At 36.6% G+C, this 25,680-nt stretch overlaps 1 protein-coding gene across 1 annotated transcript in view; it reads right to left on the reverse strand.

Moving 5' to 3' along the window:
- The window catches only part of DOCK1 (dedicator of cytokinesis 1), a gene marked incomplete in the record, with an annotated part of 4,741,214 nt that overhangs the window by 863,625 nt on the left and 3,851,909 nt on the right, over positions 1 to 25,680 (reverse strand). Inside the window, 1 exon segment of the mRNA XM_044056178.1 lies at positions 17,408 to 17,498. Coding sequence (XP_043912113.1) covers positions 17,408 to 17,498 — 91 coding nt within the window.

Consider the following 25,680-nt stretch of genomic DNA (forward strand, 5'->3'; position numbering starts at 1 on the left):
ACTTATTTTTGGGAGATTTTCTCCCCGGGTCTGCACTGAAAATGGGCTTCTGTTTTTAGCCCCGTCAGACATTACCCGGTTACCAAATGTAAATTAATAAATAATAAATAAATTTACACTGCACAATTTGAATTAAATATTCACATACCGGAGAACTCATTTATCAAAATATCGAGGATATATGATGTTACATTTGAAAATATTTATGGTAGGTTTTGAAACTAGGTGGCACAATAAAATCAATCTAAATTGAATGTAAGGTAAACTGTATGTATGGTATGATCTGCAGTATTTTTTAAAGTCCATAATCAATGCATCATTTTACTAAATATTTCAATGTTATTAAAATTAATATTTCAGCAATGGAGTTATGTGGCAAAGTTTGATAAAAATGTTCTTCACTGAGAAATGTATACAACAAAATAAGATACTTTGTTCATATCAGAAACTATTTTGTACATTCAGTTTTATATGCTGTGCTATGAGGTAGAAGAGTGACAACATTTCAGCTGTATTACCTACAGCTTTCCAGCCAACAAGAAACTAAAGATTTTTCTAGATTTACTATACAAAAAAGAATCTATGATATCTAATAGCTACGAATGCCCAACTTATTCCTGGGGTGAGTAGCCAAATACTTCCTCTTATATGCTACTATAAATAATAATTACAGACATTTTATTTTGTTAAATGAACTCTTGCAAACAAAGTAAAGGATTAGATCTGAGACGCTTCCTACAGTTAACAGAAATTAAATTTTATTTTTAGGTAATATACCCAGTTTTCTATAATTACTGGCACATATTTCAACATACTAGAGTAGATGTTAAAATATATGCAGTACAGAAAACATGCAGTTTCTGTCTTGCAAACTTGTACGTGGCACTTTTTGGAATTTCATTTCTAAGCAATATATTTATTTTTTATATCATCACTGACATACATCCAACATACTGAAGTATCAAAATACATACAGTGTAGAAAAACATTTTGTTTCTGTAATACAAACCTGAGAACAAACTGACCTATCAAATGCAGCAGACAAACTACCAGTGAATGAGTAAATTGTGGCTATCCACAATGAAAGTATCTATGTCAAAATAGAATATTAAAAGAAATCAAAATATTTCTAGACATAAATGACAATGATAGTACTTCTAAAGTTATTGTCTCGGATACGCTGAAATCTTACATTTTTGGTAAAATCAAAACCTGGTACCTAAACAAACAAAAGGAATGGGATAGTATGCTATCGAGAATACAATCAAAACTTGATGAACTAAAAAGAAATCTAAATAATAAAGACATAAATACAAATACAGAACTGAAACAATTAAACCTTGATTACATGTAAATTCTTAATCACAAAGTGGCAATACATTTAGAAAGAATCAAATTAGTCTTACTCTTTTAACCCAAAAACATGCATATATGAGCTGTGAAATCAAAAAACTTAACGAATGTTAAACATATAAGGGAAATTGTTGATGAAACTAAAATTAAAACAGATTTAGAAGATATTCGAGACTTTCAGAAAACATCACAAAATAATAAACACAAATCCAAATATTAATAACAACGTCCCAAAAGACAACTTCTTAAATGAGAACATAGGCAACAAACTAGCAATAGAACAGAATACCAAACTTCTCAAACCAATAACATTAAGTGAACTAAAAGAGAGGATTCAAAACCTTAAGAACAATAAAGCCACAGGATTAGATGGATTAATAGGAGAAATTTATAAAGTATTCACAGACAATACATTAAAGATACTTTTAAGCTTTTGAAGAATTCAGAAAAAAAGACAAGCTCATTCCCCTTCCTGGAAATATGCCATGATTTCCCCTATCCTAAAACAGGATAAATGTGGACTATAAATTTTTTACATCAATATTAGCTAACAGATTAAATCAACTGATGCCTAACATAATAGGTGATTATCAAACAGGCTTCATCCTAAATAGAAGAGTACAAGACAATGTTATCAGGCTCCTTTCCTTAGTAGATCATGCTAACAGGAAAAAAAAGAACCATCAATTATTAGCCTAGATTTAAACAAGGCTTTTGACTCTATAAATTGATCCTAATTATTTAAAATATTAGAAGTATATAACTTCTCCCCTGACTTTATTGATATAATTAACAGACTATATGTTAACTCAATATCATACATCAAAATTGGTGCATTTTTATCAGGTCTGCTCAACATCCTAAAAGGCACGAAACAAGGCTACCCACCCTCCCTCTTATTATTTGCCCCATCAGTAGAACCTCTAGCTAACTTCATAAGAGCAAATTCTAATATAAGGGGATTTTCTGTTAGTCCAAGCTACATTTCTAAAATACAACTTTTTGTGGATGATGTCATGCTAACAATTGGAAATATAGATTCCTCTATAGATCATATAACAAAATCCCTGCAAGTTTCTGAAGAGGTTTCAGGCCTAAGCTTTAATCATACCAAAACAGAAACATTATTAATAAATAAAAAAGTAAACACTTTACTAAGAAAGCACAATAATTTTAACTGGGCAAATGACACCATTAAGTACTTAGGAATATACATAAAGTAAAACTGGAATAATACTTTAAAAACAAATTACAAATACCTATTATCCACAGTTAAGGAATTTTTAAATAGATGGAATAAAATGTATTTCATGATAGAAGAAAGGCTGTCATTAATAAAAAATGATCATATTACCCAAAATTTTGTTCTACTTCCAAACTTTAATTGCCAAAGTAAATGAAAAGTTAAAGAAAAAGTTAATGAAGCAACTAAATCCTATGTTAACAAATTTCCTATGGTTTCCTCAAAAGCCAATAATCAGCCATGCTTGGCACTACAGAAGCTAGAAAGATGGGGCAATAGCATTCCCAAATTTAGAACTTTATATGGAATTAACCATACTTAATGTGATGAGCCAATGGTTAAACTCCAAATATAGTTATATTTGGAAAAATCTCCATGTAAGTATTTTATTATCGGACACAGACACAAATATTGACAATAATATGTTCTCAGAAAATAAAACAAATCTTCCTTGTTGTCAAAGACCATTTCTACAATACCAATAAGAATAAAAAAATTATCTTTTCACTAATTATATATTAGATAATTTTAAAAAGCTAATAAAAATCATGCGACAAAAAGCTTAATATTTTTAATATTTCCCATAGCATACACAAAGACATGTCTGGACTTTTTCAACATATCTAAAATAAAAGTAATGGAAGAAAATGACTTAGTTTTCTGGCACCAGTTTTTCTGCAATAATAATATCCACGAACTATGTTCCCTTATGGCCAGGTATAACATAAAGCATAACAACTGGTTGAACATACAAATATTTAGAGAACACATAGTTAATGAATTCAAAATATGTCATATCACCAGCACAACACCTTTACCTAAAATACTTTCTCTTCTTTGTGAAATAAACACTTTGCACATTAATAATATTCGATCATGTCAAGTATATACAAATATTTAAGAACCAATATGCAAATCCCAGAGGACTCCTTATGGAATTTAACACAGGGAATAAACAAATCCATTTTTTCAGATAGTGACAAAGAATTAGTACTAAAATTAATTAGTAGCACAATGTCATCCCCCTTCTTGGAAAATCTTCACTTGGAAATATATCCATAGGAGCTTTATTACCCCACATAGCATGGACTTGATATAAAAAAATAATCTTAATAAATGTTGGAGATGCGAGGATATACTTCATGCAGATTGGGTACACGTTTCTTGCATGTATAATATTAACTCCATTCTGGATAGAGTTCAGAAATTTCATAAAAGCATTGTGGTTGGACAAGTGTGAAGTATCTGACTCATTATTACTGTTCAATGCACCAATGCCAACACATATCCCCAAAACAGAGGTGTACCTTCTTTGGTCCTTGCTTGCAATTGCAAGAAAAATCATTACGTCAAATTGGAAATGTAAAAAAATCCTATCATTTACAGATTTTTTTACATTTAGCTAAACTTGTATGTAATAGGGAGTTGCAAACTATTTCAGAAAGAACTACTAAGATAACACATAAGAAATTAACTTGGTTGAAGCTTGAAAAACTGCTAGAGAAAATGTAATCACAACAATGACATTATATCTGTTATGGATATTGCAAATAGTTTGTTCCATGTTATGATGTTTTTAAGACATATTGTGCATATTTATATATCATATTTCTTGTATTATCTTATTTCATGAAAATCAATAAAAAAATGTATTTATATATATATATATATATATATATATATATATATATACATATATAAGTATATATAAATATCAAAGTGACGGCCTGAAACCCTACGCCAGGGTGAGCAGGGAAACCCGACCCCCCCCCCCCGCAAAAACAATTACTTCAAGCTACATGATTTTATTTACATATAAACTGTCTGTGAGCAGCTTGCATGGGCCTGCACATAGTAACAGATGTTTAACTTCAATTAACTGCATTTAGTCATGGCAAAATTCTTTGTCACTATTCAACCCAAGAAACATTCGGAACCTATGCAGAAACACATGCTCTACAGCTGTAAAAAGGAACATGCATCAACTATGGTTGGTTTAGATTTTGATTTCCATTTTCTAGGTAATTGCTTTTTTGGCAGCCACCAGAATTAAACTTAAAAAGGCATTTCTATGTCTATGCAATTCATATCCTGTATCCCAAGTCAAAAAAATTATTTCCTTTGTTACACTCATTTGTTCACTCAATATTCCTGGCATAGTACTCAGCAAGGTTTTTTAAGTATGCCAATTCATTATACTCCCAAAGCATATTGTCCCCAGTTAGCTGTTTCTTCCCTATTACACCTCCAACATTTGTCATCTACCTGAGGAAGAATTCTCTGGGGTCTGCTTGGAGTACAAATGCATCTATGCAAACAATTCCAGGAAAAATCTTAAATATTCTAGACTCTGCTGCAAATTTGGGAGCCATAAATGAGCCTTCCCATTATTGCTTTGTGAATTGCACATATATATTCTCTCTCTACAATCTTTTCTGACCTCTTCTGATTGATTCCTATAGTTATTGTATAATATTTTATATGCCCTACTGATTGTTCTGTTTTAACAGCAGTTTAACAATAATAAATAGTTGAGAATAATAAAAGCATATAAAGGATGTTTCTTGGTACTTATGAATATCTGTTGTTTTATATATTTTTTATAATTTTGCTTCAGTTTTTATAGAATCAATTGAACTGTCTGACGTACATTAATTTACAGTGATACATTAATTAAAGAAACTTACATCTGCACCTTTACAAACATTTATGATTAGACATCAATTGTTAAAACTAAAACGTGCCAAATGTAAAACCAAAATACATAAATATCAGTGAAAAACATTTAAAAATCCACCAATGATCACTTTAATAAAGTAAATGAATAGTAAAACCATACTATACTAAAAATATACTGATCTAAAACAGGTGCTGCGAAGAAGTGAGGTGGCAGTTTAGATTATATAAACCAGTGCAGAATGAACAAAGTTCCATTCAACCCTTGTTGAAAATGAAAACACTATGGCTAAGTATTCATGTATACATCTGGATCAGCACCTGTTTTTATATTAGTATATTTTTAGTATAGTATGGTTTTACTATTCATTTGCTTAATTAAAGTAATCACTGATGAATTTTTAAACATTTTTCACTGGTATTTATGTATTTTAGTTTTACGTTTGGTACACTTTTAGTTTTAACATTAAATGATGTCTAATTATCCAGTCATTGCCATGCTTGACTATTTAAAGCATACTGGGAGCATGATTCAACTTATTCTGAAGAAGTCCTGTTTTTAAAGGACGAAATGCTCAATCTGTGTTGTAAATAAAGTGGTTTGTTTCATCTATTCATTACAGTGTTTTGTTCAAATGATTTGTATTAGCCACAAGCGTTATATATTCTAAGTGTTTTTAGTTTATTTTGTAACGTTTATACTCTTTTGTGGTTATGTATTTTCAACTAATCACCCCCCCCTTTTTCATATCTAGCCTTAAACAATGTTGTCAATTACCCTTTCAACAATTCATTTACCACTCGTTGGGCCATCTCTGATGCTGACTCAACAACAAATGCATATCCATGAAATCAGTACCTTCAAATGGAATATTAAAGGTATACAGTCTGGGGCTTGCTTCATCTAGCTTAATTTGCAAAAGCCCTGGTTTACATATTGTACTTGAATTACTCGACATGCGGCATTCTGGAGTCCACTAACTCAGATATAAGCAACTGATAATGCTTTTGTTTAATAACATTATTCTGATCTTGTGGATAAACAGAAAATGCAAATCTTGTCTTTTCTGCAATGTTCACATCATTCATATATTAAATAAAGTAAAAAAAACACTGGAAATCCGTTCCAAGTACAGCATGAACGATACACAGGCACAATAATAAATCTCTGAATGCCTCTTTATTGTCCACACAGGTACAAATTTAATCCACACATATTATTGTAACCTCTTACTGCTACTTTTTGATACCCCAGTTTTAATATAGTTTAACATATGCTGCCATCTACTTTTGAGAGTTGTGGGAATTTCATTAAAGCACATATTACTAGTAAAACATCAGGTTTTAATTGTATGGGTCATTTTCCTGACAATCCCCCTAAACCTCTAAATCAGCAGATTCAGGAAAGGTAGCACTGCCATGACTCAGCATAACATCCAAGATGTCTCTTCGGCTTCACGTTGTCAATTTGTTTTACCATTCTTTCCTCTCACAAGTGAAATGACCCACAAAGTATTAAATGAACTGACTGCCTTCAGTGGCACAATTTGAAAAGGGATTTCAAATGTTTCTGTTTTTATATTCATATATTAGCAGCTTTGATACAATAGCCATAAGTCTCTCTTACAAATTTTTATATAAATGCTTTAAAGGTATTTGTAGCCATACTATAAAATTTCATGCCTGTGTCTAGTTTAAAAGCAACAATTTGATTAATAAATTTATTAATAACAAACCTGACTTGGATTCCTGCATCTGTACTTCAGTATTTTCAGAGACCCTTTCATATTTCAGTGCATCATGTCTTTTAACACTAAAAGTACCAGCCAAAGCTGTCTAGGGGCACTGCATATTTGTATACATCTATTCCACAAGATGGAACTTCTTTTGGATATGTTTGTCTTTGCTTTCATACACCTTGGAAACATCATTTTCTATATATATTTGGCATAACTGAATAAAATGCAGGATATGGTTTTCTGTTTTGCTAATAGCAACACCTAATGCATGAAGTTTGAATTTCAAATGCACACTGTTTTCTATTCTATTTTTTGCATTGCCATGACACTTTTTCATATCTTCTGCAACATGCATTTACTTAATTTTTCATTTTGGAGTTTTAATTAACTCACATTTCCTTCTATATACATCATTTAGCACAATTAATACATCTACAGTTTACTAATAATTTTACTTCCTCTGCACAATTTCACAGATTTTGAAAAAATAAGATTTGTTTCTGCTAAATGTCTAACTATTGCATCATTATTCTTATATCAATTTCTGTCACTTGTGAGTCACAAATCATACAATTTCACAGACTCTAGCTCAGTACTTCAGCTCAGAAAGAAAATTGTTTGTAGTTCTTGTAGGACCTTTACTCTCAAAAAGACAATGTGGCAAAAGCATGTCAAATTCTTTGCAAGCTAAAATAATTTTCTGAATTTCCAAGTCCTGCCATTTTGTCCTTCTCTTCAGAAAACATAGAAGAGTTGCATAACTTTAAGGTTTCTTTCTTAGCAAAACTTGAGAGCAGCAGCAGCATACTGCAACATTTCAGGCTTCTCAAAATCCATTCACAGGCAAGAAAATCAGAGTTCTGGATGCAAATCTTCTAGTTTTCTGCCAGGCTTCTGCATACTGAGAGTTCTAGAGAATTCAAGGTGGATCATATTTCCTCACAAAAGTAGTCCTCTAACCCTTAAACTATGAAACTTTTGAAAGCAGACATATTTTTCATTAATGCACTTATAATGTCTCCATTCTATATGTATTTTCACTTTGTTTTGTCAGAATGATTAATAAATAGATAATCACTGAGGATATGGTTTAGCGTCCATGCAGCACAGATTCCTACTGAGATTTCTTGAGAAGCTATGTAATACATACCATAGCAAGGTTATTAATATTATAGCTGTATAACCCATTTATAGCAACCTACAACATCCTTTGGGATATGAAGAAATCAAAGCACCCGTCAAAAATTCCCGGTAGTTATAAGCAGGATATGCAAAACTCTGCACAGGAATAACATTTCTCAAAATTTTGAAAAACTAGATAGTATGCTCACGTGTGTGTGTGTGTGTGTGTGTGTGTGTGTGTGTGTGTGCGCATATATAAACATATGTACACATAGACTTTGTAAAGAGTAACTACATATTTTATACATTATAATAAATCCATATCAGATGTCTTAAAAGAGTGAATACATCTGATGTCTAAATTACAAGATTGGCTCTCTATTTTAATATGCAAATAATACTTTCAAAAACAAGTCAGAACTACATAGCAATTAAATAACAAGATCTTTATGGAGGAGAAATGTTTTTGGTAATTTCAGAAGGTAGTGAGGGGGTGAAAATATGTACATCCATTTCCAGCTTCTGGGGTTATATCTGCTATGTCAGAAGCAAATGACATGCAATCACAGAATTCACTTTTTATGGTTTAATACATAGCCCACATAACCTAAGCTAAAGGGCACTTATACAAATGTGTATTGATTTACAGAATATTTAAGAAACACTAACAAAGAAAGAAACACAGTTCTGAATTCATGTTCATTCATCCATCCATCCATAACCCCTTTTTCCCATTTTGCACATGGGGTTGGGCTGTCACTTCAACAGTAACAATCATCTCGAAAATGGCAAATGCAATCCAAACCATGACGTTTGACTTCAGTTTAGAAAACATCATATCAGCGACTCACAGAAACTAGAGTTCTAAAGAAACAGACAACTACAACTACTACTGAAAGACACGCTGCAACAAAAAGTAATTTGAGGATTTGAAGATGAAAAACATATGGGCTATTCTAGATCAACGGTCAAAAGAGAAGTACAGTGGTATGAATATTTTCCTGGTATGGTTTGAGTGAGGAACATAGGTTCCACAACATTTTAAAAAATTGATTTAAAAAAATTTAATTTAAATTTTGTACATTTACGAGTTCTGGATGCAGATGATTTAAAGTTTAGTTATTCCCAATATTTATTTAACATTTGTTTACCAGGAAAGTCCGACTTGGAACAAAGCCAATTTTTGGCGCAGGCCCAGGGAGAAATGCTCCAGATGCATATCTTTGAAATGTGGGAAGAAACCGGAGCACTCAGAGGAAACCCACATGAATGCAGTGAGGACATGCAGACTCCGCACAGAAGACACCCCAGCCCAGAATCAAACCACAGAACCTCTTGCTGTGAGGCGACAACACAACCGCTGCACGACTGCACCATCCAGTATATGTACATAACATATATATATATATATATATATATATATATATATATATATATATGTGTGTGTGTGTGTGTGTGTGTGTACATATATATATGTGTGTGTGTGTAGATATATACGTATGTATAGATCCACAAAACCTGCAGTAAGATGACAGTAAGCCTACTCACAATTCTGTTGGGGATGTCAAGTACAGGTATACAGCACATGTCGCTGGTCTACATAAAGTTATTCACAATATATTTCAACTGTGACAACTGTGTGCTAAAGGTACAATTTTTTTGTGCGTCTACTATAGGTAATGTTCAAGTTCCTGCACTGCATATAATTTCTACAAATCTAAGAAGCTTGACAGAAATGGAAGAAAACAGCAACAATGCAATAAAATATCATGAGGTTTGGCCTGAAATTGTCCATAAAAAGACTTAAAAGTAAAAGAAAAAAGTCATGGACATTCAGAATTGCCATTTAGCTGAAACACCTGATATCCTTAAACGGTAATTTACGTATATCCCATGTTGCCTCTGATTCGAGAGGTTTAAGGTATCATACAGGGGAAATTCTAGCTTTGCTAGATTTTTCTTTTTGTGTTTTTAACCAATTGGTTTTCCTGTGTGACCTTTTTAATCATTGTTTTAGTTTCTTTAACAATGTGTCAAAATGACATTCTTTTCAACTTGAAGTGATTAACTAGAAAAGTAGTCAAAGAAACACTTTCTCTACCAGTGTGAATTCACATTGTTAATATCTATGTGTTAAGATGCAGCAAAAAAGTTTTGTTAGTGCTTTTTTGATGAGTTAGAGTAATCTTTCATCAGTGCATCTATATCTTTCAGGGGAACTGCATGCCATAAAGTTGTAAACAGCAATGCATTAATGATGCACAATATGATTTACTTCTAACACAGTCAGCACATTATTTTTCAAATCAATAACGGGCATTAAAAAAACAGCATGCATGTTTTACCAGCACATTTACAAGTGCCCCCCCTCCTTAATTTTGTTCAGTATACTCTGCTTATTTTACATACAGGGCAATGTCCAATACATAGCAGAAGTGAACAAGTCATGGGCCTTACAGAGTTCTAAACTGGTACAAACAGAGACTATTTTCATACCAATTTAGAATATGCTCCTGGTCAGAAAAATGAATCAGCATGCTGGTTTTGATTAGTCTCGCAGGAAGTACAGAGGATAACCATGCTAACATATTTCATGCTGTAGTATGGGGTTTTACTGCCACAGCTGCAGTTTGCCTCTGAGAAAGAACCAGACAGCACTTCCAGGTCACTCATGAAAAGAGGATTGTGTTTAGTGGGTTAGCCCAGTTAATCAGTAAATAAAATAAATAACGTGTTACAGAATTACAGTGGAAATTGTTACCACTCAGATAATATTATTCCTTAAATTGTGTTCCAGGGGTGAACAGGATCATAGGAGATTACTAGGACATTGCCCTGGAGGTCATTTTACGCCTAGTAGTTTCATCCCAATGTAATACCATAGAAATACTAGTTAATACCAAAGGCTGCATTTAGTGAAGACTATCTATGTCCAGGAGGGTTGTGGGCAGTATCCCTGGTAAAAATTTACGGTGCCCCATCCACTCGTTAAGGTTCTTTTTGAATAGTGTCATAGAGGTGCTCTCTTTCACATGAATCGGTAACCTGTTCCAAAGATGTGGCAGACACTAGGAGACAAATTGTCCCTCCAGCATGTCCTGCTTAAGTCGGAGGCAATATTAAGTCTCTGAAATGGGTTGTCCTACTTCCTTTTGATTCATGGATTTGAAAAGATGAAAGGTGCTGGTGTGGGGAACACAAAGGTTCAAGATACCACTATACTTTTCTCATGTGGAGTCTTGCCAGGGATATTAGGAGAATCCTAGATGCCATGAGACCATCACAGTGGCCAAAGTCTGAGTGGAAAACCTTAGGAATTCATTTAAATAAAGCAATAATTTTTCCTGTGGAAGACAAGTCCTGTGAACCAAGGTGTCTAGCTGACATCCCGGAACACAATCCTTTGTAAGGGAATCAAGGATGCTTGTACAAGAGATCTCTCACCCAAGAAAGAAATTCCTGACACTTTGAAAAAGACTCTGCAAACATAAGCAAGTCATCTAAATATGGAAAAATGCAGATACCCTGTAGCCTGCAATAAGCTATAACTGGAGTAAGACAATTTGTCAACAATACTGGTGAAGTGGATAGTCCAAACGGTACAGAAAAAAACTGATACTGTGATCCAGACACACAAAAGCTTAAGAAATATCTTAAGTCTGGATGAATATGGATGTGAAAAAAGGCTTCTACGTGTAGTGTTGCCATGAAACTTGAAAAAGGAAGAAAAAGAGGTTACAGGTTGTGAAGTGGCAACATTTTGAATGTAGGCACCATCACTAACAGCATTAAGAAAGAAAGATCCAGAAATGGTCTGCAAACATTTCCTTTCTTTGGCACTAGGAACATTCTTGAAAAACCCTTACCTACTTGGGAAGGAGGAACTGATTATATCATTCTTTGGGACAGCATGTAATGGAGAACAGGCAAAAACAAGTGAGTCTGATCTGGGGGATGAGAAATGCCCCCCACCCCCTGAAAAGGAGGAATCTCCTTCTACCGCTATCTGTAACCATGATGAATGATTTCCAAAACCCATGTGTCTGAAATACTCGGCTGTCAAAGGAAAAGAGTCTCAGACTTTCTGAAAGAAAAAGATGGGCTAGGGTGCAATGAGGTAATGAGGTCTCTTGATCAGTCATTCAAAGTTGTTGGACTGTCCTGGCTTTGGAAGGTTTAGGAATTCCTTTTGGAACCCTCTTTCCAGTTTTTCTGAAATACTGATTTGTCTGAATTTTGTTGAGACTGTATTTTGTTCTCTACTAAAACTGGATGAGGAGACAAAAAATCCCATGGAAAATTTGGAAAGGGAGGGCTGAAAAATCTTGGGGATTTCCTGAATCAGCTTGCCCCTTTCATCAAGTTTTTGATCACCTGTGCAGCAGAGGGGTCACTATCCAAGAGAAAATTTAAAATATCACTATCATCATCTGAAAGGTTCTGAGAATGCAGCCATTCAAACCTTCTCAAAACAGTACCGGTGGCCATAGCCCTGGAAGAGATGCCAGCAGTCATGCAGAGACTGCAAACTAAGAGTAGTAACCAGTGCAATAGAAGAAACTTAAGTTATGTAAAGCAGATTTTTCATCACAAGAAGAAACTGCAGATACAAAACATTCCTTTTACTTTCACAATTTGTCAGAACAAACAAACATATGAGCCCAACAGGTCAACATTCTGAAAATAAAATTTGCAGAGTAATACACTTTTCCCCCATACATATCAATAATTTTCCCATCTTTACCAGAAAGATTAGGATTGGAATTAACTATGTACTTAGCAGCAGTGGAATGAACTAAAGCTATAGCTGCTGGGTCAGACTTTGGAACAGTGGATACAAATTTAAAAAAATTGAAGAACTTTATATATTCTATCTGCCTTTTTAGGGCCATATAGCTGACTATCAGGAAAACTGTATGCAGTAACATACATATCCTCTGAAGCTGGCAGAACTGGAGGAATGGGTGTAGATTCTGAAAAATCTGTCTACAACTCATTGTATTTTCTCAGGGACTGAAAAACCTCAGTGTTCTCCCACTGAAAACACTGACACATTCTACCAACAGTCTCAGGAAATGGCAAAACCCAGCAAAGAAAATCAGACACTGAGCTCTCCTCTGAGCCTGAATCAGAAATCTAAAGAAAAAAAAAATGTATCCATCCCAGTATCTTCCTGTTCAGATTCAGAATCTTGAATCTCTTCAGGAAAAGAGGAATCCATCTTTCTTTCACTAGAATCTACATTCCAAGAAGGATCAAGAACCTGAATTAAAACCTGAGCCAGACCCAGTAAACTACTATTAGTCAAAGAAAGTTGAGAGGGAGTAGACATGCTTGGTTTTCTGTTTCTTTTTGACAGGAAAAATGGGGCTTACTGCGTTACTATTGGCAGCAGCTGCTTCCCCAAGGATAAGCATGGCATTCTGACACAACAAGGAAACTTTCCTTGTTCCCTTTTCCAGGACTGACAAGAGTGGCTTTCCTTTGTCCACTGAGGGGATTCTAAAAGTTGCAGAGGATATGGCTGACCCCATTTTCCATACTGGCTGTAGGGACTACACCAGAGGTAGAATAAATAGCCACAGCAGAGTCACCCACCTGCAGCTGAAGCAAACTACTCACCTATTGTGGCGGCAAATGCGGTTTGCTTACTTTTTTTATTTTTGTGGCTGGAGAAGGAGGAATGGTAGTCTGTTCTGTGGTCATACCAAAAATGGTGTCTCTTTACCAGGCCAATAAATACTACCAGTCCACAAAAGTTATGTTTAACAGAAAATACACAGTAAAAAGCACTTAAAAACACTATGCCAGCCCAACAAAAGAAAAATAAACAATTTCTACGCAGAAAAAATATTTCAGTCACTTTACAGTACTTTTAAAATAACAGGAAAAAAACAGGTGCTCCATTTAAAAGTGCCTTACAGTCTTGAGACAGGCTGCTAGAACAAAACACTCCTAGATTTAAAGTAACAAAACATCAACAAAATTAAGAAAATTTATTTTTTTTCCTTCAAAAGGTACTTATCGGCCCAGCAAAGGGAAACATAAGCCATCCCTCGATCCACAGAAGCCTCAAAGGAGCTCTCAAGGGCTTCATACCCAAACTTTTATTTTAGTCAGCTCACCTCGAGCTGCTTGCCAGCTGGGTGCATGGAAGGTACCCTGAAGTTTTGGAAGCTGGCTGGCTTTATACCCTTGGCAGGATTTAACCCATATCACTAAGGTACTCTGAGATGATAAACATCTAACCTGGGACCATCTGATACAAAATGCACTTAGATCTTCAACTTTTCCCAAGGGGTAAAATGTAGTCCAGTGTTAATTTAGACCTTCACTACTTTGTCACTATCACCTTCATGGAGGTTTGGAGATGATATGATTTCAGTGACAAAAGTGTTTCTTTTCTGGAGAATTATATATGATTGTTTCTTCTGATATAATGCTAACTACTAATGTCTACTTAGGCCTATTAATGGTATGTTGCCATCAGATACATATATTGTGAAACCTACTGACATTTTATAGTGACATTTGTGAAAACAGGGTGGTACAGTGGCACAGCAGATAGTGTTGTCACCTCACATCAAACATTTCTCAATCGGATTCTCAGTTGGGGTACCTTCATTGTGGGGTCTGTATATCCTCCTGTGTTCATGTGGGTTTCTTCTAGCTACTCTGGTTTCCTCTCACATTCCAAAGACATGCAGTAGATGGACTGAACACTCTAAATTGGCCATAGGTGAGTGTGTGTGGCGTGGAAGAATCACTGCGGCAGGGCTAGCCACCCAGCAGTGTAAACTTTGGATCTAGATGATTGTCACTGTTAAAGTAACACCCTGAACTTGTATGCAAAAATAGAAAAAGGGGTTGTGGGTGGATAGATATATGGATTTGTGAACATGAAATCTGTATACTCAATTAAAAGCTGCCCATAAGGTTGTACTTCTAGGTGCTGAACTAATAGAACACTGCACCTCAAATTTCTGAGTGTCTATGCACAGTTTTAAGTAGTCTAATTTTCCGTATAAGAAACTGTGACAAAAGTATTGTATTTCAGCTTGTAGTTATAAGATACCTGCACTCCTCCTAGCTAAAAAGTCACATTAATTGTCTTTTGTGTGTGATAATTAACTATTCTATGTTTTCTCACACAGACTGCTTTCCTAAGCCTCAATCTGAAAATGGTGACTTTATGACTGGAAGTCCACACTTGAATGTGGTTGACTGAGCAACACAATGGACACTGTTATGTATTTCAGTTTGTTATTCTCATACTGGCACTGCCCCTCCTGGATAAATAGTGTTAAATATTTATTTAGTTGTCAACTAATTGTCTTATGCCATCACTGAAAGTAGCCCTCACTTCAAAAATAACTATGCCCTTCTTGTGCACTGGTCTTCATGACACTGATCACAGCTGGTTTATAGTTATTACCTACCCAACATCTGATAAACTATGAGTAACTCACCAATGTACATGGTCTCAGAGTAACAAACTATGCATTGGGCATCAGCGAGGGAAGTGAGACTGCATTCTAACAAACAGCATGACTCTTCACCTATGAGTCCATTTTTTACATATATGTTAATTTATTATAATTATTTCATTCATTACATTAATGACAAGCTGATCATACTTAATGTTCTGTGAGTAGGTAAAATCATGTGTTTTAATTTAAAATCATACTTTGTATGATTTTAAAATGCAAAAAAAAAAAAATTATGTAAAACAGATTTATCAGAATCTACAGTTCTGGATACTGTAACTGGAGCTGAGGTAAAGCAAAGCCTCATGTAAAGGGGTTAAATCTCATTTGTCTGTCCCACTTAAATAGATCATGTTAAATGAATGAACAAGGTAGAGAATCTTAGCAAGAAGCTGAAGGATGGGGTACTGTGTTTTGGGGGTGCAGTTTCTGTTACCTTTGATACTGCTGCCATTCAGTTTTAAATCTGACAGAAAATGTTCAGCAGTTGAAATATTCTCAGAACTCTGCTAAGATATAATAAAATGCATCTACTATTAACACCACAAAAGTAATGGTCATCACGTAGCAATGTAGTCATATACAATTCAAAGGGGTCTATATTAGCTCAGTGAAATGGCATTACAGCGAATGCCGTTTCGCCAACACATATAAACTGAAACCGCATAACAGTGAAACCTCAGGTCGCTGATTTTTTTCTCATGGAAAAAAATCAGTAGACCAACACAACACAACAAACCACTTAAAACATTGCAAAGTGGGGAGCTTTGCCCCTCGCCCCCCTAACTAAATATACCAACTCCGAGATCGTACTACATTGGGGTAAAGGGCAATGTCACGGCTCAGGCCAAGCGATGTTTTTTTTCCCTGGGGAAAAAAAAATCGCTGACCTGAGCTTTCTCTCTTATGGGGTTTCGGTGTACAGGTGCCAGCAAAACGGCATTCACTGTAATGCCATTTCACTGATCTGATATAGACCCCATTCAAAGATGGAGCTTCCACAGGAGTACAGTAAGCATAACTTCTACAGGCAAGTTTTACTCCTCATTTCAGGTACTGCTTAATTAGTCAAACTAGCAAAATCCAGCCATAATGTGAAGATATAAGACCAGCCTGTTCTCTTCTAACAATCTGAAGGTCACAAAACATAAAGGAAGCTTTCATTATTACATTGGTTGCTCCTTTGAACTCATTTTATATAAAATGATAACTGAATGCTGACCCAGAATTAGAAAGTTAAATTTAGCTAGGCAGCTAAAAGGCCTATTATATTCCAATTTCCAAGTTAAATTTTTAGCTTCAACAATTTAATTTTCCCAGGGCTCATAGAATATTGTCAAACTGTATACCTTATAACATTAGCATTTCAAAAGTGCTAGGTTACTACTGTTTTACTCCATTATTTAATAATGAACTGTACGCATAGAAGAGCATATTCTGAGAATTTTCTTGGGATAGTAAAAATTAATAAGAGTTACATTCCTTCTGTTCCTTGCTCACAGGAAGAGCAGAGCCTATGACCAAAAGTGATATCAAAGAAAAGACGCTTTTCTTTTGTTATTCTGTAGCTCCAGTAATGCATTTTATCAATTACTGTGATTAGAAAAAAAAAAAAAACATGCGTTCTCTAATGATTCAAATATACAGCTAGAAGGTACATTTTATTCCATGAATGCAAACCAGGCACTAATATCATAATCATCTGAGCAAAGAAAAGACAAAAGTATTGCAGCTTTTAACACTGGCAATAAGACCTCCTAACAACAGATTCTTTTGTTGTGAAATACCTTAAGAAGCTTTGCGTGTAGTAACAGTGTGTAGGCAGCTTCAGTGTAGTTATCACATTCTTTGTGCAGTTCACACAGCTTGTACAAATACCTGAAGGTAATAAAATAGAGTTAATTTTTAAAATGTCACGGACTGCATAAGAAATTAATTTAAAGAAGAGCAGAAGGACCATGGCAATTAAATTTCAAGTTCAAATAATATGACACTTGAGTGACTTCCAAGCCTATACACAGCTGATGCTGTAGGTTGCATTTTTTTCTGATAAAAAGGCATGCAATTAACTCTTTGTAGACCGAATAGAAAGCATATTAAACATCACTCTGAGCTACATAAGGTAAGCAGACAAGAAATTAGAATTTTCTTTTTTTCAACCAATCTGAGCTTTTCTAATGAAACATCATATGCAGAAGTCTAGGTTCTGTAAATAAACAGATATTTTAAGAAAATGCTTCGGCACACATTTTTTTCAAGGAACTATATATTTGTCTTGTATGTAACATTTCTACATTTACAGTTTGTTAGCAAAGTGAGACGCTGCACATGCAAATCCAATTTCAGCATGTGACTCAGAATTCTCAATGAAGATAAGTTACTGCACAGTGTACTTAAGCAGATGCTATGAGAATCACATCTACATACATATGTTACTGTTCTTTTACAGCTTGTTGTCTTAACCAACAATTTATACTGTCATCCAGTTAGAGTGTACAGTACTTCATTTAGCTGCTGCTGATGTCCTTAAGGAGCAAAAACATGTATCTCTGTAAGCTTAGGTTAATTTAACCTATTAATCTGGTTATACACTGGAGGAGATAGAATTCTACATGGCTTTAAAGCTTTAAGAAATAACATTGGCATGTCTCATAAATTGAGGTACTATATGAGACATTCCCCAGTCCCCCATCTTACTCTGTGCATACCACAAATATTAATTCTCATGCTCTAAAATATTTTCAAGATACTGAACAAAACTGATCTTCACAACTTGCAAAGAAATACTTCTTATGAGGTAGGTAAAAAGATAGTCACAAAGCTTAGAAATTACCATGCATTATTCTTGATTTTTACTCTCATTCAGAAACAAAATGGAAAAGAAACTGACGATCTGCTGTAGTCGGTCTGCACCCATATTTGTATCAATACTCATTTATAATGAGAGTCACCATAAGACCAATGTGTTAATGGGACAGCAATAGGCTATAATTTGAATGATGGGATTGGGAGTTAAATAGCATAAACAGAAATGTGCTGCCAAACCGAAGGACCGTCAGCAGGGTGAAGGCTTACAGAAATTATTTTTTGCAGTGCTGCTGAGGTGCAACTTTTAACATTTAGCTTTTGCCTCATTATAAACCATAAATACCACTGCATGGCTGGGAAAACATGCCATTTCTGAACTTTATGTTGCAAAAGTGGATGCACAGTGGAGCAAATATGTGAGAGGAAGGGAAGTAAAATGGGATTTACTCCATTCACTAATATACTATCAAGTTTTTAGAAAGGGGTAGAGGATACACAGGCAAACTACTGCACTAAAAAGGACTGCAAAAGTTGTACAAGTTGATATGCCGTCTGCTTGCTAATTAAATTACTACTGAGAAACCTGTGGGGACTGCTGAGGTAGTGTGGAATAGACAGAGGTCTCAAAGTTAATGTGAGGCTTGCCATAAACAGACTGGAGTTAACAAATAATAAAAAATGTGTAGTAGACTGTCTCACAAAACAACAACTTAAGAAATGAGAACAACAAGATCATAGGAGATTATTAGGTTATTGACCTGGAGGTCATTTTACGCCTAGCCATTTCAACCCACAGTTATACTGTAGCAGTACTAGTCCATACCCAAGATTGAATTTAGTGATGACTGCCCATATCCAGGAGGGTTGCCATACATCCAGGTTTCTCTTAAACAGTGCCATAGATGTGCTCTGTTTCACATGAATTGGTAGCATGTTTCAGAGATGTGGCAGTCGCTGGGAGATAAATCTGTCCCAGCATGTCATAATTAAGTCACAGGCCATATTTAAGTCCCTGGAATGGGTAGCCCTAGACCCATTTGCTTTACAGGCATGCAGTAAGTTCATTAGGTTTGGATCTTGGGTTGCTCTGTAGGGCCAGTCATAAATCTCCCCAGAGACGTCTACACAATACGGAGTACAGTGACAGGTATTTTAGTCAGTCCATGCAAGGCACATGCTGGATGCCCTTGACCATCTTTGTTAGAAACCTCTGATGCCTTTCTAATTGCTGTAGGTGCTTAGTACGGTATAATACAGAATAGCACATTATACTCAATTATGGGCCACATAAGTGCTGAGTATAGGGAGTTATAACTTCTTTTGCTCTCGAGGCAATGCCTTTGCTAATCAAGTGAGCTAAGTGGAAAGATTTCCTTACAATGGTAGACATGTGGTGGTCGAAGTTAAGGTTGTGGTCAACCTGTGATACCAGGTCCCTTACCACTTCATGGGTACTTAGGGTATTGTTATTGATTTGAAAGTGTGAAAGGACACTGTTTGTGCCAAAGGGAGTGATGATGAATTTATTTTTATTTAGCTTGAGACCATGGCTAATACACCAGTTGTTGGTCTGTGTGAGACCATCCTGGAGTATGCGGATATCAACTGGGGATTCAATGATTGCACCTAGTTTGCAGTCGTCTGCAAACTTAGTCAGCCACAACCCTTTAGTTTTGACCTGAACTTCTGAGAAGTATATACCAAACAGTAGGTGGCCCAGCACTGACCCCTGTGGCACCCTGCTGGTAACAGGTCTGCTGGTTGATGTGGAGTCAGCCACTTTAATGTGTGTGTCCAGTTTGTGAGCCAGGTGGCAACCCATCTTACAACGAAGGGGTTTACATTCAGTTTGCTAAGTTTATCGGTAATGCCTGAATGTGGGATTGTAGTGAAAGCCTTTGCCAAGACAAGGTACATTGTGTGCAGAGATTGCCCTCATCAATGGCCTTTGTCACACTTTCAAAGAAATCCACCAAATTTATCAAGCAGGCTCTGTCCTTCACAAAGTCTAATTGTGAAAGATCTAGGGTTTGGAGGTCACCTATGTCTTTATTTATGAGGCCCATAATGATATGTTCCATGGCCTTACAGATGAGGCTGGTCAGGCTTATGGGTCTGTAATTCCCCATGTCTGTTGCTAGGTCACCTTTGTGGAGGGAATAACTGTACCTGTTCTCCATTCTACAGGAAGAAAGCCTGTAGTTAGGATATGATTGAAAAGGCTACTTAGTAGTAATGCTAGTTCATGTTTTAGCCTCTTTAGAAGGCAGCCTGGGATGTCATCTGGTCCCATAGAGGCCATGTTCTTTGCCTTGGACAGGGCTTGGAGAACCTGCTCTTCAGATATGTAAGGTGGAGAGGGGTTGGGACAGGGTTTGTTGCAAGTTAGGAGGGGATAAGGGAGTGAAATTTTAGCCAAACCTACCCATTAGTAGGTTCACTATCTGTGTGGGGTCAGTGTGTGTGATACCATTGGCCATCAGTTCTGCACATGCTTAGGACCTTCCCTTTAGATTATGTACATAGCTGTAAAAGGACTTATGGTTATCCTTGACAGTATTTGCTAGGTTTCTCTCAAAGGAGCTCTTGAAGGATTTGACAAGTTGTCTTATTTGCCTGTTAAGGCTGAGGAGGGTGCTTTTCCATTGTTGGTTCCCTGTCTTTCTTATCTTCGACGACAACTTTCTGTGTTTATTGTAGAGTTTGTTGATGCTGGAAGTCCAGCATGGCAGCTTGATTTTACTTGGTGCTCTGGTTTTGATTTTATCTGGTACAGCTGAGTTTGTACACCTATGCAAATGATTGTACAGGGCTTTAGTGCAAGCTTCAGCGTAGTTACCACTTTCAGCTTGAGGTGGGGCCTGGAATGCATTTATACTTTCACCTAAGAGGTACAGTTTGCCTTGTTGAACTTTTTTAGTCTGATTTCATCCTTTATGAGTTCTGGTGCTAGTGTTAGCTCAAAGGTGACTGAATTGTGGTCAGTTTTAACTGAGGGTCGAACAGTTGCATCAGTGCACCAGTATGACGTTGGTGAGGACCAGATCTAGAATGTTTGTTCCTCTTGTCGGGGTATGAACAATTTGCTCCAGGGCATTACAATTCACAAAGTCAAGGAACTTTTGTGCTAGCAAGTTTGGGCTAGAGTAGGTTTTGCAGTCGATGGTTGATAATTGAAATCCCCATAACCGCAACAAGAGATTAATGCAGAATGATTCCAAAATAAAATTTAGTATTTTTGTCTCACAGTAGGAGAGTCTTTTGAAACAGTGTTATAAATCAGAGGGAAAGCTTCTATAAACAGTTAAAAATAATATCCTGTGTTTGAATCAGTATACAGGGGGAAACAATTAAAATGTACAGTATCAATTATAAATACAGTAAGGCATACAAAACTAATTCCACTTTAATTGCATGAGCTTGAAGACAGTAGGACACAATGCTTTAATTCCTAATCAGCCCAAATGGATGTCCAGAATGTAATGTGAGATGTCAAACCAAGGTTATTTTTTCAAGCTGACTATCCAAATATGTATCTGTCAGGTAACTACAACCTGCTGTATCTCAAAAAATAAATCAATAAATGAAAAAAAAAATACTGCATTCATTTGTATGCTTACATAGAAAACTTCAAATTTTTAATATATTTGATAATTTTTTGTGATACCTTTTTAGTTGATTTGCCAACATAAAAACCTGATGTAAGAGTGCAAGAAGCAAGGTCAATTGTTGTTCAGCTACTGCAACAATATCATTGAAAATCTCCACTCAAGGTATAACTGTTTTTCATAATTACAACTGACCCTGCTTTAAGGCACTGCCTAGATGACCCCAGGTAAAACAGCCAACTGTTAGCGTTCCATACTTTCTATCCTTCAGGCAATTTTCCATTTCATACTGAGCTAATTGGATTAAGTCGGAGGAAGGGCTCTGAGCTAACGAATCTGAGAAATATAACACTAAGTATCCTGTTTTTTGCTTATTTCTGAGTTATTTACAGCACTTTTATTTTACTCACTGTGTGTGAGGTATTAAGTAGAATTTTCTACAATTGGTAAGCATCTGGTTGGGATTGTTTTTTCTGATTTTTGTTTCCCACCCTCCTTCCTTCTTGGTGTCCTGCTTTTATACTTGGTGGCTTTGCAGTTGCCCACCCCTACTGTAAATTTGATCTGGGACACTCCTCCCAATCTAGTGTCATTGCCTCATTCTACCTATTCCAGGGATAACATTTGAGAAGGCCAACCCAGTTAGCTTCCCTCATTTCCACTTTACAAAAAAAAAAAAAAATTTCTAAGCTTGTTTCCTGCCTTTCCTATAAGTTGCCTAGTCCAGGTACAGATTTGCTGTATCCAGGACTGTTTGTAAGCTTCTGTGCCCCCAGGCCTTTCTGTGTTGGAGGGAAGCCTTCTAGCTTAATTTTGTTTCTTAAAACTAGCCAGTTTTCTAGTTTCAGCACTCAAATCTGTTTCTTTGAGCTCAGCACTTGTTCAGAACTCATTGTAAGCACGAAATAAGCTACAAATTACTACAGCACTCAACTTTCCTCACTTGTCTAGAGGAAAACAGTTTTTAGTACTTAATAAATAAGCACCTATCCAGCCATGTCTAAGGGTCAGCTCCCGGTGTTTTCTCCTGTATACCTGATGAAGCTGGGCATCTTGGGGCAATGCAGCAATTTCCTCATGTACACAGACAACCCTCTTCTCCTACCACCCAACACTACAACCTGTGAGAGATGCACTTATATAACCAAACTGGAAGCAAAGCTCTCTTCACCCAAGACTGGACTAGATAGTCAAGAGGAGAAGGTAAACACTTGCACCACACCACACTCATCACATAGTCTCTCAAAACCTACACCACCAAAACGCACACATAGAAACGCAAAACAGACACCTACATTCATGGAAGCTCTCAAAAAAATCTACCCAAGCAACAGGGACCTCCAAAGCAGAAATGCAAGCAACCTCCACCCCCCAAGACAACCCAAATGAAACATAGCACACAAACTCAATGTGCCACTCAACCACAGTCCATAAGGCATAAAAATGTACCTAACACTCTAATCATAGGTGACTCTATAGTCAGGCACACTGATGTTCCACTCACCAGGCTAAACAAGGAGAAAGTCACTGTCAGCTGCCTGTCAGGTGCCAGGATCCGTCACATAATGCATGCACTCAGGTCACTCCACAGCAAATACAAATATGACTCTGTCATTGTCCATGTTGGTGTGAATGACCCGAGACGTACCTCCCTGGACTACATGAAAAGAGACATGGAGGAGCTTTCTGATCTTGTAGCCCAGGCAGGTATGACCCTAGCCCTGAGTAGCATCCTGCCATCACCCAGAATGATGCCACAGTACAAGGACAAAATGACTGACTTCAACAATTGGCTAAGTTTCTGGTGTCATTCTAAGGGGATCCAGTATCTGTCTGTCTGGGATGACATGATCGACAAACCACGATGCTTTGCCAGAGATGGCCTGCACCTGTCGCCCTTGGGATTCCGGATACTGGCTAAGGCTCTTGCCACCCCTATAGTGCCTTTTTTAGGCAAGATTGAAATGACAAATTCACCACCGTAACAGGTACAAGCAAGCAAAATCTGAGGGTAATGCTACTCAATGCTAGAAGTCTAAACCTCAAAATGCACTCACTCAAGGCACTCCTTAAAATGGAGAACATCGACATCTGTGCAGTGACAGAGACCTGGTTCAAGGCTCCAGAGAGCACTCCTGCATTACCAGGCTATAATTCATACCACACCTTTCGGCCATCTAACTTGGACTGAAGCACTAAAGGCAGAGGCGTGTCCATATTCATTAAGGATATCCACATCTCCAGGTTAGTTGCTCAGCATAATGCATCTGAGATTATCCAGATGCAACTAACTCTGGGCAAGACCGCAATGCAAATTGTAGCTTGCTACAGATCCCCCACCATGCCCCAGGATTCCCATTCCTCATTTCTTGATACACTGGAAAATATTAGGGTACAACCTAACACACTAATAATGGGTGATTTCAACTTATCCACCATTAACTGGGAAAACTACTCATGTACCAACTCTTGTGCTCAACGTTTTCTGGAATGCATAAATTCCAATGCCTTGTATCAACTTATCCACACTCACACCAGCGGCAGCAATATCCTGGACCTAGTCATTACCAACATGGGCAACAGGTGTTCCACACCAGAAGTCAATTCCTCGGTCAAATCTGACCATAAGCAAATCACCCTAGACATCCACATCCCAGCCCCACCCCCCATTAGGGAAACCACCGTAAAAAAGTTCTCCAAAGCCAACTTCACGCTTCTTAAGACAGAAGTGGCAAACTTCACGACACCCATGCTGATGGACAATAGAGGTACGACTGCTGAATCCTATACAATTGTACTTTATAGGCACTTACACGAGTGCATGGATCGTGCAATCTCTAACAGAACCAAGATGCTATCCTCCAAAAAAAGGAAGCCAATCTGGTGGTCCCCTGCTATAAACAAACTCTACAACAGAAGAAAGAAACTGTTGCAAAAAAAGAGTAAAATCCCATGATTGGAGGAACTCCGTGGTCAGCCTCAGTAAGAAGCTGAGATCCCTAATAAAATCCTCCAAAGCTAGTTACAAAAACAAAATCACCACTGATTCTAAAGATAACCACAAAGCATTCTATATGTCAAGAATCTCAATGGCAACACTCAGATCTGCTCGGAGTTACAGCACAATGGCACTAAATATACAGAACCAACTGATATTGCCAACATCCTGGCAGATAGGTTCAGTGCTAACTTTACCCCTTTCTCATCCCCTAAAGGGCCCATCTGTATACCAGAAGAATGCAAAGTACCTGTAATCATGGCTGCACAGGTAAAAAACACACTCGCCAAAGCCAAGAACACAGCATCCATGGGACCTGACAAATTACAGTTGTGTACACTTACCATAAATGTAGATGTTCGAGTATATTCACTGTTGCAGTCATTACATTTGGGTAATCCTGCTGGCAGGTTGCCCACAGCCAGCCTGAATTCCAAAGTCTTGGGTCCTGCGTCGGTTGCGGTCACCCCTTCCCTGACATCAGGTCGTCAGGGGGTATAAAAGAAGCAGCCAACGCCATTTTCTTCAGTTTTTCTTGCCCCAGATGTCAGGTGCCTCCCAAAAAGGGTAGGCAAACTTTTTATATATATATTCAGAAATACACAAATATAAATTTTACCTTCATCTATAAGCAAATACACCACAT

Source organism: Protopterus annectens, chromosome 14.part0 (assembly GCF_019279795.1).
Source record: "Protopterus annectens isolate FY-2018-M chromosome 14.part0, PAN1.0, whole genome shotgun sequence".
Classification (NCBI taxonomy): domain Eukaryota; kingdom Metazoa; phylum Chordata; order Ceratodontiformes; family Protopteridae; genus Protopterus; species Protopterus annectens.